At 36.8% G+C, this 14108-nt stretch overlaps 1 protein-coding gene across 5 annotated transcripts in view; it reads left to right on the top strand.

The window, feature by feature from the left end:
- Positions 1–13767, top strand: part of CDC42SE2 (CDC42 small effector 2) — an 86453-nt gene extending 72686 nt beyond the window's left edge. For all 5 annotated transcript variants that reach the window (XM_042787654.1, XM_042787650.1, XM_042787652.1 and 2 more), the window contains 3 exons: positions 6608–6709; positions 11275–11392; positions 11819–13767. In XM_042787654.1, the coding sequence (XP_042643588.1) occupies positions 6608–6709; positions 11275–11373 (201 nt within the window). In that variant the 3' untranslated portion in view covers positions 11374–11392; positions 11819–13767. The remainder of the gene's footprint in view (positions 1–6607; positions 6710–11274; positions 11393–11818) is intronic.
- The last annotated feature ends 341 nt before the right edge of the window (positions 13768–14108 follow it).

The raw sequence follows: 14108 nt of genomic DNA, 5'->3' as shown, positions 1-14108 counted from the left end.
TTTCCTTCCCCTAACAAGTCTGTCTTTTGCCTGTGACCATAATGGGTAAGCCACTCCTCCCTGTCCTTATCTGGATTCCCGATCCATTTTGCTTCATTTTCTCCTTCCCATTCCTGAGAGGGGAAGGAGTGAGTGAACGGCTGCGTGGTGCCTAGTTGCCTACGGGGCTCAATCCCTGACAGACTGATACAAGACTAGAAAATGAATCTCGGGAAGTTGATGCTTTTACTCTTCATCAGCTGGGGTGCCAAAGCATGGTGTTTTGTTTTGGTTTTCCCTGATTGTATATCAAGGTGTTGTTCTGAAGTTAAAATAAAAAATATATTTTTCGTTATTTTATTCAGAAGGAGAGACTATAAAGCACAGGGATTATGCCTCAATAAATGTCACTTCTTCAATTTTCTGCATGTGAGTCTTTATGGCAAGCTTACAAATTTAGTATTGAGATAACAGAGAAGCCAAATTAGCATGTCATAAAAAATAATAGACACAGTCTAGTGGAATAAGGAGAAATGATGACAAATGTGAACCAAAGTTCCTCTTCTAGAGATAGTTAGAATGAAAGACAAAAAGAACTGTGTCAAAAAAAGGAAGGTGCATCACTTGCCATTTTATAAATGGATAAATTCATATTGATTTGGATCTGGTTGAAAACATGTTGTACAAAATTAGCCTAGATAGATCAGAGCAGCGTGCTATTTCCTTTCTAATTTAGTTTACTGTGCCCTACATTTTTTTGAACACATAAATATGCAGTGACAGAAAATGCCTTGAAATGCAATATATTAATATATATTGTTATACAATACATAAATATAATGTGCAATGTATTTTTACTGCGTATAAAATAAGACAAAACTATATAAATATACATATGTATGGAAACAGTCATGAAAAATTACACTTGTAACATTTTGTTAAATGTTACAAAGTTAGCGGTAAGGAAGTGTTATCCTTGCTTATGGTAGCTTGATGCTATTAATAAATAATAATAAAATGTTCTCCTCAATAGAAAAACAACTATATCTGTGTTAGTTTTAGAAAAGAATGATCAAAACAAATATTTACTACTGTGGCTTAAATACCAAAATTTGTTACTTTTAATGTGAGATGCAAAGTTCCAGTCTGCCCCTCTACAAATTTGTTGCTAGTGTAGATGTGCTCTGTTTGTTCCCTCTAGTAGGCTTGCACTGAGGGCCACAGGTATTCTGTTGCTTGATTTCTTACCATTTACTTGACTGAGATCCTAAGATACAAAAAGCCAGGACAACATACAGCTGGGTAAAGAGCATTGCTGTGTGGGAAAAAGAGTTGGCAGTTTTTCTTGTGTGTAAAGTGGAGATAAATTAAATGGTAGGTGGTAGAAGAAAAATGCCAGATGTGGGAATTTCAATAAATAAGCGTTGTTTTCAGAACTCAACGTGTTCACGATATGGCAGTAACTTATCATCCCCTCTGAATTTCTTCATTTCCCACCACATTATCACTTTATGTTTAGAAAGCAAGTTCCTCACCTGCACCCACAAAACCACTTCCATTTGAGGGCTGACTGGGGCTGAAATGGAGCCTTCTGCAGGTCAAATACACACAGGCTTTTGTGTTGCAGGGTCCTTCACAGTGTTGTGTCATTTGTATTTCACTCAGACTTGGATTTGAAATACATATGTAGCAGCTATCTCAAAAAATCTGGTGTAAGTTTAGCAGAACATGCTTTTCTGCCAGTTAAACAGAAGAGTTTGCTTTTGTTCCTCAGCATATGTAGGTTGGTACCTTTGTATGATATTGTTGGACTTTACTTGCAACATCTACTGTCAGCAGCTTCCAGAAAATTAATTATCAGCCTGTTAGGATCTGAGTGACATCAGTCAAATATTTTTTTATATATTTGAGACCTTGATGTTACTCTGCATGTCTTGTCTTTTTCTGAGAGGGTCTGTCATGGAGAGCAGAGAGGGATTCATAACCATGCAAGGGAGAAAAATTTCCAGGACTGTTTTTATATGTATATATACAGGCAGAGAACTTGTCTAATTCAGAACTCCTGCCACCACTATGAAGTGGCTTGAGCTACAGAAGTGCAGCCTAGCCTCTGGAGAAAATTTGGAGATATTAAAGAAAGATCACTTCTCCTCTGCAAGCCAAAAAATGGAGAGGAATAAAAAGGAAATTTTACATGCCTCTGGACCCATCAGGGGCAATTATTTGCTTGAGGAAACAAATTAGAATTTTTAATTTCTTGCAATAAGTAGTTTTTTGAACTATGAAAAAAGAGTTTCAGTAAAATGCTCGTGGTTTTGCTGATGGGCAGGTTGAAAACATGGTATAATTAGTTTAATTTTTTTAAACATAAGTTTAAAACTGTTTATTGAAACTTCTAAGAAACTTGCAAGTTTAAAATAATTTTTGTGATACAATTGGTGGTGGCTTTCTGAATTCTGATCTTGTAATTCAAAAGAGATGCTACCCTGTGTGGGTGCAAAGCATCACTCACAGATTAAGAATAGAAGAGACATCAGTTCTTTACTTCATTACTATGGTAACTGAAATGTGATCCAGTTTCATTGCACCTGGTATATGTTCAAAGCAAAGCTTCTGAGATAGGTCCTCACACTGCTTCCATTCCTCTCAAACTTGTAATATCCTACCTGCATCTCTTCTGTTCTGTTTAAAGATTATTTTCGTGGTGTAAAGACTACCTGGTGTGTACTTTGCAATCCTGATTCTGCAGATTTTTGTCAAGTGAGCAAACTGAGTAAAGCCATTAAATTATGACATTTCATGTTCTATTTCCAGGATCCCTTTACAGGTCTTTTCCTCTCATCTTACCTCTGTTGTGCTCCTTGCCACCCCTTCCCCTCTTAGAAAAGGGCAAAGTGCTGGGGCCAAGGCAAAGGGGTAAAAAAAAAATAAAATACTTCAATTCAGACTTCAAAATTTTTTTGCCTATTGATTCCAAATGTTTCAGTGACTTTATCCAAACTAGCAATAAAGATCACAGACAATTTAGCTAATCATAATGTGTGCTTTCTTCTACTTCCCCCCTGCGAAGAAAACATCCACAAAAAACACCGATACAGGACATAAGGTCTCATTGCAGTTAGGCTGCCAGAGTTGGGATGTACGTGTTCCATCAGAAATAGCTTTAAACCAAACCTTTAGATGATACAAATACTCAGGTGCATGTATGTTGAAGTTCTTTGCACTAGCATAAAAAACATGGAGTTGTTATATAGATCACCTTTATAGTCAGATCTCATTACAATGGTTAGTGGTGTATATATATTCTAAGGCTAATTATTTATGATACGTTATCAAGTGGAGTTTGGGGCTTGGGTGAAGGCTAGCAGGAATTAATTTTCGCTGGGCTCTGTCAGCTCAGACACATGACTTGGATTAGGAACAAGGATGGAAAGACACAAGTGATACACAGAAGGAAATTAACATAATTGTACATTTCTTACGAGATGAATGTGCTGCGTCTCAGCTTCTTTCAAATTAAATATACTAAATTTGCTGAAGAATTAGTCTGTGTATTAATTCTTATTGGTTATAGAACAATGGTATTGCATGTATTCTTACGGATACAGGGCCTCAGAAAATACAATTTCACAATGAAATCCTGGCAAAGCTAATGTTTATGGTGCCCTCTGTAAAAGCTTTGTAACCTTTCCAGGCACGCTCCCCTATTCCTGTCTCCTGTGTTATATTCCTCAAAAAGATGTGACTTTTTACAGCGCTCCCCATTGTCCCTTCATCTGTACTACTTGGTTATTTTGTTTCTGGCTAAGTCTGTGTCTACAGAAATGGCACATCCTAGTAGGAGTAGCCGTGTAGTAGAGCAGAACAGTTAGTGTTGGGGAACCATGATGTGCATTACTTGTCTTTTGTGGTATAGAGACTGGCTCACCTGGTCCTCTGGACTCAATGTCCATTAGCAATGGGAGTGCATCAGCTAGTCTTCCAGTTCAGCTTCACCCAAAAGAAGTGTAATTTGTACACTCCAAGATTACCCTGAAAGTAAAATCGAAGCATGGTAAACAGGGACTGGCAAAGTTGCTTCGAAAGTATGTTCAGGATCCAAGCTAAAACACTAATGTACATGAAAACTGAGTGCTGCTGCAGCAAAAAAACATTTGATTTGCTTTCAGAGTGAACTACTTTGCTCTGCTATGTTAAGACCACATTTAAACACTGTTCCATTGCTTCAAGGAGATCACATCAGTGGGCACATGTCAGAGTTTAACTGGCTGATGGGCTCTGATAAGAAACTCCCTTAAGATAAGAGACAGGATTTGATGGCGATTCACTTTAACTAGTGGTTACTGATTGAATAGCTGATGATTAGTGAAGAATCATTTACAGTCCTTCACAAGATCCAGCACTCCGATTCTGTTACTGGCATGCCAGTGATCTTAGCAACAAGTAAAGGAGGGGAATAAGTTGGGTTGCCCGAAGAAAGAGTTTGATTGCTTGCAAAAAAAAAAAAAAAAAAATCCAAAAACTTCAAGAATGTCTAAATTTTCTCTGCATCAAAACCCTGCATTTCAAAACTCTACTAAAACCAAGAAATCATGGATGTGTTGTTTAGATATATAAATGAATCTGACTCTGGCTTTAAAAGGGGGACAGGGGCAACTACTGCGGACCTGAAACAATTTTAAGTGTTTTAATTGGAGCAGTGTGTTTCATACAGCTCCCTAGAGCTTCTTTCTGTGTTGGAGTCACAGAATATTACAGTACTGTATTGTGTAAATACAGCAATGTGCATTTAAAATAATCATCACACCTGTTGGAGATGCTGCTTGTCCTGACCATGTCAGATGAGCAGTTCTCCAGGGGAAGCATAAACCTGGTGTGGCCTCTCTCCCCCCAGGTTTCGCATATGCTTTACTAGCTGATGTCATGCATAACTTAAGAAGTTGTTTGCTGTATGTATAAGTGAGCTCAATACCCAGATTGCAATAGTAATGCATTGTTGGGGTATGGTAGTAGATTCTGTTGTGGCTATTTATGGGTTTGTGAACTCTACTGATGTTTTCTGTAATCAAGACATTTCAGTTAATTTCCGTAAACATTTTCTCTGTGAAAGCCTCAAACAAAATGAAGACGTTTTTATAGCTATGATTATTTTATTTTGTTGATCTTGTCAAATTTGTTGGGAGTAGAGAATTCACTATTAGGTTTGACATAGATTGGGTCATTTTGTTTTGCAACTTCTATGGGAGCGTTTTATGGATTTCTCCTCACACCAGCTATTAATATGACACTGTAAGGTACTGAAACCTACTGAAATCTGTTTTTAGTAATAGGGACAAGGTCCAGGAAAACATTAAATGTGTTTGGTATTTGCTGGCTAAACATCATGATGTATTCTCATAGTTGTGGGCTCTGATTCATAAAGGTTTAATCTGTAGCTGTGTTTCAGTAGCAGCTATCCCACTTGTGAGGCATGTACTTCTGTGTCTCAACTCTGGGTGGTTTTATGATCTTGTAGTTTAGAAATGGAGATCCCTTTAAAAATGAGACTCGGTGGACATGGAAATTATGGGAAAAAATGATGGAAAGTTTTTAATTGGCCTCAAGTAGTTTCTTAACTATTAAATACACTGTATTTTGTATGACGTACCTCAAATTGAGATACTCATAAAATGCTTCATGGCTATTGTTTTTTTTCAGATACAGGATACAGGCACATGGCGACTGCACACTGCATGGCATGCTCTGTTTAAGCTCCCTGGCTCTGGCCTAAGAAATGAGGATAGGGTTTTCTTGTTTTATTCCTTTAGATGCAATGCTTAGCTGGAGGCAGGCAACTAAAGCAGCTGTAATTAGAGGATGTCCTCACTGCCTCAAATTTTTTATTTGTATGTTATTACATTAATAAAAAATTAAGCTGTGACTCTGAGAAAGGGGAGGCAGAGTTTAAGCATTCTTGCCTTCAGTTTCATGGCACACAAACTGGGGTCCCTAATCTGTCATCCTGCCTTACTATCGTACTGCACCCCTTCAGCTCACACTCTGCAACCACACAGACTGGAAGCTGTGTACATGGGGTTCAGTAAAGATATGTCTGTGACTAACTCTCATCAAAGTCAATGCACTGTTCTGAACATCACCATGAAGTATATTACAAATAGTGACATAAGTTTCCATCACATGCAAATCAGAAATTCTGTAAGTTAGCAGTTTCATAGACTATACTAATGCTCTTTGATCTTTAATTCTTGTTTTGAATGACTAAACCTCAAATTTCATCTGTTTCATCATGATTTAAATACAAATATAGGCAGAAGTCACTGTATGAAACATTGCAAATATTGCTTAATAAACCATGGAATATAGTAAACTTATTTACAAATGTTTTGTTCACCTACATGTTAGGAGTGGTATCAGTGCTGGTCTAATGATGTGCTATAGATCCTCCGAGTAAAAACAAAGGACGTTATTACCAGTGTCTTGGCTAATGTGGGAATTTGGACTCTGACTCTGAAAATAGCTTACTGTGTATGAAATATCCTATGGACAGCTAACTTTTACATTTATGACACAGATCGTTTTTGCCTTTTCAATGACTCTCAGTTAGATGGTTTCTTTACCTTCCTTTCAGAAAAGACGACGGCGGATTGACCGAAGCATGATTGGGGAGCCGATGAACTTTGTTCACACAGCTCATGTAGGATCAGGAGACCTATTCAGTGGAATGAATTCGGTATGCATGAGCAGTGAAGAATATTTAATCTTAGAAAGAATAGAGGAACACTGTATATGTATATTTTATCTGATGCAATGAGTCTTTCAACTATAAGAAAGTATCTCTATAAAACTAAGGAATAACCTGCTAGCATCTTATTTCGAAGCCCTAAACACTTGCATTCAAGATTATGGAGTATCATTTTTTTAAATTCCTATATTTACTGACAGTACATAGAAGTTGATGTATAAATTGTTCTAAAATTCTACACAGGTTATGTTCAGAATACTTTTAAAAATTCATTCTGATGTCACGTATGAACTAGAATAGAGGTATATTTGAAAATACACTAGAGTGTTTTAGAGAAAACTTTAATTGTCTTATAATTGACTAGATTTCTTACTTTAAATGCTTTAAGCTATTTTAAATATAATTCATTTCAAACTATAACTTACCTTGGTTTATGGTGCCTGCAAATATTTTTGGCTGTCCTTGTTGAGGTTTTTCTATATTCTGTAGCCCTATTTGCAGTGTGAATTACTTCCAGAGCAAGCATCAATGTCACAGGCAAGGTTTTGTGGCTTCCTGTAGATTTAGAAATGATAAATATTTCAGGCTCTCTGAAAGTGAAGAACAGAAGCTAAGATAGATACTGACAATCACCTTATGAGAATAGATTTTTTTTGTACAGCTCCATATTTATGTGAAATCTGTTTATAAGGTCAGTAATACGCGATCTAGAAAAGGATTGTGTGTCGATAATGATGGAAAATACTTCTTGACCTTAATAATCCTCTTTAAAGGAAAAAAATGTTTTGAAATTAAAATGATGAAAAATACTTCTTGACAAAGAAAAAACTTCTGTCAGAGGTGTCAGAATAGAGAGCAGAGCTCTAAAAGAAAAACATGGTTTTAATGTAGGCAAGCGAGGTCACTTGTAGTTTCAAATAGTTTACAGCATATTGAGATGAGACGAAAACTTTTGTAACTTGGTACGTATTGGGGAAGGACAAAGAGAGAAAATTTGACAGGACAAACACTATACTACATTGTCCCAGAAACAACATAATAGATTGGAAGTGATTTGTACTAAAACATCTATAAGCAAGCTAAATGGACAAACACAGCATCAACTTGATAGAATTCACTTAAATCTAATTGCTTATTTAAAGCAATATATTCTATTAATACTTAAAGCTATTATAATTTGAAACAATAAAATAAGAAAGTGAGCAGTTTTATTTTTTTTAAAAGCGTGGCTTTTGGCTTTTTAAATGTTTGCTGTCCCTCCTGTGTGAACCTTCCTCATTCTCACAGCTGAGCTGCATCATGTGGGGTTTGTGGTGACAGCCTGAAGCTTTGCTTTTTCACCTCAGACCTTCCCCACCTTGCCCTCACCTTTGTCTTGTGTAATACCCAATTCATCTCCAAATAGTAGGTAATGATTATTGTCTCCCTAGGTAGACTTTTTCATTTTGACTGCTCATAACTGGCTCCTTCCCTAACTTGTTTTTCATATGGATAATGTGCTTTATCAGTGGCCAGGGTGATCTTTCTGATCTCAGATAGAGAGAATCTGTATGCAAAAAGCAATCCTTTTTTTCCTCTCTCTCTTCAGAAGCTCAAAACTCTACTTTTTCACACTGCATATTTTCCTGCCTCTTCTGTGGTGACTTACTGTGCTAATATTGAATCCTGTGTCCTTGTTCATTCTTCACAGTGTAAATTCCAAGATTACAGTGTTAACCTCTACGTTTCATGTTTTTCTGTTGCTTAATTTCTGTTATAGTATGGACATTGTACTCCTTTGAGAACCTGCTTGTGTATTCTCTCTTCTGCATGTCTTCACAGAACCTCCCGCAGTTTCATTAGATTTTCCCATATAAATTTGGTTATTCATCCACTATATGCTCTGTGCCTTTTTTCATCGGCATTGTTCTTCATTATATATCCTTATGATTCTGAGTATAGTAGTTTTCTGACGACTGAAATATTTTGCTTTTTTGTTTGCCCTCTCTGTAGAGTGCCTTGCTCCTTTGTCAAAAGTGTACTTAGACAGTATGAGCCCTCTGTGCACTGTTTCTTCCTCATTCCCATTGCTTTCTTTCTTATTTTACCTTTATATTCCAAGGTGAAATCTCTCACTTTCTTCTGCTTCATATTTCTCAGTTTAGCCTTTGATTTCATGAATTCCGTCCTTTTCTTAGTTTTCCCTTGTTTTCTTTCTCAAGGACCATCTGTGCTATTTCCTAATTCTAAAAGGAAGGGACTGAAAGAAATTAATGGGATAGATAAGCAGCACAACAGATTGTATGATCTTTAATTGGTAAAATCCTCTTCCCTTCCCAAATCTTGAAATCCTCATCCTATCTAAGTTAGACTTAAGAGAGAAGAGCCTTGCTGTGTTTTATTATCAAAGGCAGGCAATGGCATCTTTGGGAAAGAAAAAAAAAATGCATTTCATGGTGCTTGTTCTTGTAGCTCAGACTGCCTCAAAAGGAGGATGCCTCAGAAAGAATACCACCTTATAAGCCTACAATTGTTAGACCTGCTTTTTGCTCAGTGGTTTTAACATTGTATGTCTCCTATATAAATTTTCATGTACAAAGTAGCCACGGAACTGTTAATGTGATCAAGTTTAATTTGCTGCATTCTCTTTGCTTTAGGTACAACAACTTCTGCATTTTAGATTGGTACTTCCTTACCCACTAACACAAACATCCATATGTGTGACTCAAGTACCAGAAAAATTATTCTAACCTTTAGAAGAATTACTCGTAAAAATTTAAATGTTAGCCTTGTAATTTGTGTTGATTTGCTGTTCTCTAAAATTTTAGTCATGTGGGCAAGTTCTCAGGCTGGAAGGTGACATGGCTTGGAGATGTTTTTCAAGCTCTTTTTCACTAGAGGCAGGGTTCATTCGAGTTAAACTAATGCCATCCTCAAGTCACTCTTGTGAATACATTTACATGTAGATTAATTATTTTCTGAGGAAAAAAAAAAATGAGATTAAATTCAAACTCCTTTTGTTCCAATGAGCAACAGAAAATGCTTAGTGAAGATGACCAGCTTGTGAAATGTGAAACTTCTTAAACACCACCCCATGAACGGGATTGCGTTTCTCCACACTTCCTTGCTGAGTTTGTAGTCTCTGATGTCAGATCCACTAGAGTATTGGCTCTGAACACTTTTGCCTGAAGAAAAAAGTGCATATAATATTGCTTTGCTGCACCTGTATCACTTATTTGAGCAAAGCACCAAGGCAGAAAATAGTTTTAATTGTGCTGCTTAAATAGATAAAAACCAGATCTTTCGCACAGCACTGCAATATGCCACACTGCTGAAAACAAAGCTTCTAAAACAGGCTCTTTTTTTTCACATTGGTTTGTGAAGCAGTGTGTAAGAGTTGTGCTGATTCATTTTGTGTGTGTGCATGTATTTTGCTTTGCTGTGGAAAAGAATATTCTTTTTTTGTCTTTGTAGACAGGCAAAATACCTCGCGAGCTACTTGGAAATGTTTCTCTAGCGATGTTTCAATACAGCTTTCTCGTGGTGTTTTGAGGTCTCTATGAAGGAGCATACATGTCATAATTGCAAGTGGTGCCCTGCAGGCATAGACTTTGCTGCAAGTTCAAGTTCAGAAGCTGTAGCCTTGAAGAAATATGTTATTTTGTGCTCACTGTGTACTTGCTATATAGCTCTGGGGTGCAGAGGGAAAAAGGCCAAACCTTTAAGGTTGGAGCTGTATTCCTGTGGGCAATTAGGGATTATTATTTTGACTTATGCAACGCAAGCAGGAAAGAACTATGGATTCCCTTCCTTTTTGTTGATAAAGGCAATGAAAGCCACAGAGGGATATGCACGTCTGTGGGGGGTGTGGGGGGGTGTTCTTTATGTATTTATTTGCATCAGGCTAAAAATACCTTCAAATAAGCTGTTTCCAGGGAAGTTGACAGATTGTGTATGACTTAAACAATAAATGCCCTGCCATTGAAAGGAATAATAGCAATTAAGGAAAACAGTGTATGCTGTTACGTAAATGCATAAATAAAAAAACCTTCCAAAAGCCTTTTTGATTTATAAAGTCATTTTTTTATTATCTTAATTTAGCCATTCAGCACAATTACTACACAGATATTTTATAAGTTGTCTATTATATTTTTTATGTAATCAACTTCTCTGGTTTATCATACTTGCCAAAAAACATTTTCCATATAACAAGATAAATTATAGCTTGTCAGATGGAGTGGAGTTGGATACCAGTAAGAGATTTGATTAATCTGTTTTGAGTAATCAAGTGGGTCAGTGAAAACCTGAATCAGCCTGTTTTCTTTGGGAGAGCGGAAAAACTTGCGCTTCGGCACCAATTCTTCCATCTCTCCTGCTGAGCTGCCTGCAAGAAGTGAAAATTCTAGCGAGCCTACGCTGCGCGTGCCTTCATGCAAAAGTAATGTAGCTTTAATGGTAAAAGAACACTTGAAAACTAAATCTATACAAGAAATTACGTCGGAAAGCAAGACAACACCACGGCTCACCAACTGCCTTTCTTGTTTCCTCTGCCACCCTTTCCCTTCTGTCTCCAGGTCAGCTCAATTCAGAACCAAATGCAGTCCAAGGGAGGCTATGGAGGTGGCATGTCTGCAAGTGTTCAGATGCAGCTTGTAGATACAAAGGCAGGATAACCTTGGGGAAACCTTTCCAGTAAGTATTGCACTCTGCCTTTTAGGCACTGTAGAGTAGTAGAAAGAGCAATCATACTACTTCATAATTAGCTGCCAGTAAATAGCTGTGTCTTAGGATGCCATATTTTAAAATGCATTTCTGAGTAAAAATTTCAGTATCATGTAAGCATGTTAATTTTTATTATACAACGAACATGAGATTGACCTGACTGCATCAGTCTGTCCATAAGTGTGTTTTATACCTAAGATCCTATTAAGTAAAGGTAGTTGTATAGCAAATTTCAGAAGAATTTTATGATATGATGAGGGTATCATTTTTGTAACAGTTTCATTCATTTAAGCATAATATGTGTAGTGTTAAATCAATGAATAGCAATGTTACTGTAGGAGAATGATCACTCAGAATGTACAAAATTGAGTTTAGCGTGTGTTTTCTGTCTTTCAGGTTTATGTGAGTTCCTGTATCTTCTTTCCTGTGTCCCCTCTTTTGCCTTGGTGACTGCTTTCTGTGCTCATGATGAGAGAAGTGATGGCTCATTGTTCACCCTTTGTGATTATTCCAGTGAAAAGTTGCTGTTCTGCTCTGATGATGCCATTTATCAAGTTGGTCCAACCGTGCCTTTCAGTGGCATGCACACACTGGCCTCTACCAGTAGCATGGATATAGAGCTGTTTAGGATTGTTTTTAGCTTTTTGTTTTAAGGCAAATTAAAGCACCAACCTTAGCTTCCCTCATCCCACACAAATACTAATGTTCAACATTCTGTTCCTTTTTAGTCTTTAAATCTCCTCTCCACTCAAGTAATTTAGAAATGAGTGAGTTTCTATTAATGTCTTCAATCATCTACTATTCACACCCATTTTTCAAAGGTCTGGGACCTGCAAGCACAAATGATTATTTCATACAAAATCAGCAGAGTAGATGACCGCATGCTTTGTGAGGTTGCTTTGTATGGTGGCCCGCTTGGTGCTAGAAAAAAAAAAAAAAAAATGCTTACTCTGCAGACTGGTGAAAAATTTTGCTGTGGCACCAAGTCATGCCTGTTTCTGAAAAAGGACTTGTAACTTATCTGCTTCAGAGTTATGTCTTTATTTTAGTTTTTGTTTTTATCCAACTGGTCTTGAAATAATAAAGAGAGAGCTTGCATTCATGAGGCATTTGTTGTAAATGTTCAGTATATTTATTTTGAAAGAGCTGATCTTGAGACTGTAAGCCAGTGTAGTACCGTATCTAAGTGTTGTGGAAGCGCTTTAGTATATTTAAGAAAGAAAAGCATCATGTTTGGCTGCTTCGTTTTCTTTCTACAATTTTTCTTAATTTTAGGCTGTATGGTCATTTCCAGTAGCAGCATGTCAGACTGCCTGCAATATTAGCTGAAAAGTTTAGTAGACCGCTCTAAGTAGTTGGCAGTTTCTGTGTACTAAATATTTAGGGGCCATGAAAGTTGCTAAGAGCAACATACTAATCTGGCAGAACAGATGCCAATGAAAACAACATACAGGGTGACTTTTTACTAAGTCAGTAAAACGCCTTTTGCTCAGGTTCCAAAGCATGTTTCTTTCACACGTTGTGAAACTGTATTTTAATATTGCACTGTTTTCAGATTATCTCTGTAAATGGTCCCTTTTTTTCCTCCTTGGTGGTTTGAGAGAAGTCAATGATTTGAGTCCTGGTTGAGTTAAATTTTTATGGGAAAAAAACCCATCCAAACAAATAAGGCATGACTGTGCCCAGTTGGATCCACTTTTATATGGAAGCACACACGTGTTCATAAATACAGATTGCTGTCATAAATGATTCTTCATTCTTTGTACATCCTTTCTCTGATTTCACATTGCAACAGCTGTCAGGTTGATTTAAACATGTGTGACCCTATCTACTCCTCTCTCAGTTCACAAACAGACAAAACAGAGGGCTATGGGGATAGTTTGCCTTCCCTACGTTGTACTCCAGCCGTAGGTGTCAATTATCTGGTTGAATAGTTCGAATTAGGTTGGATAGTCTTCACTGATAAAGGTACTGATTCATGATGACAGAAGATCAACATGTTCAATTGCCTGGGTGCATAAACACATGGCGGTGCAGTGATATATTTTCCTTTAGGGGTCAACATTTCCAATGCCACTTTATCAATGAGTCTTAAATATTACACGATTACAAAATTATTTGAACTTTGTGATTGGTAATAGCGGCTTAAATTTGCTTGCCAAACCTATCTTGCACTTGTCAGAATGTTTTCAGCTCAATAGCCAGGAAAAAATAATTGACATATTTTTATAACAAACATACTTTTTTTGTACATTGTGTTCATTCTTGAATAAAGTCAGTTCAGTGTTGGCTTGTAGATATTAAAAGGAAAGTATTGACTTTGATTCAATAAATGTTTTCTTTCAGTTGGTGGCCTACCCTTTTTCTTTTTCATAAATTACATTTGCATTAGAAAAACACTTGCAGCCTATGGACAAATTTGTGGTGAAAATTGTCTGAAGAGTAACCTATTAGTGTAGTAAGTAATTTGCAGGCTTGAGCTTTATTCATGCTACTTGACCTTTTTGCTGCAAGGAGATTAAACCATAATTTTATCAGCAGTTTTGTTGCATCAATTTAACGTGTATACCAGGGACTTTTGCAAGGATCTTCAAGGGAAGGTTTTTTACAATATACATTGGAAACCTTCATATACAGGATTTCTTTCCTTTTGACTGCAGCTGGTATGTGTGTTAATTTCTTGATT

Source organism: Tyto alba, unplaced genomic scaffold, assembly GCF_018691265.1.
Source record: "Tyto alba isolate M040663 unplaced genomic scaffold, T.alba_DEE_v4.0 Super-Scaffold_13, whole genome shotgun sequence".
NCBI lineage: Eukaryota > Metazoa > Chordata > Aves > Strigiformes > Tytonidae > Tyto > Tyto alba.
Note: the sequence above shows the minus strand (reverse complement) of the source record. Positions and strands in the feature narration are given on the sequence as shown.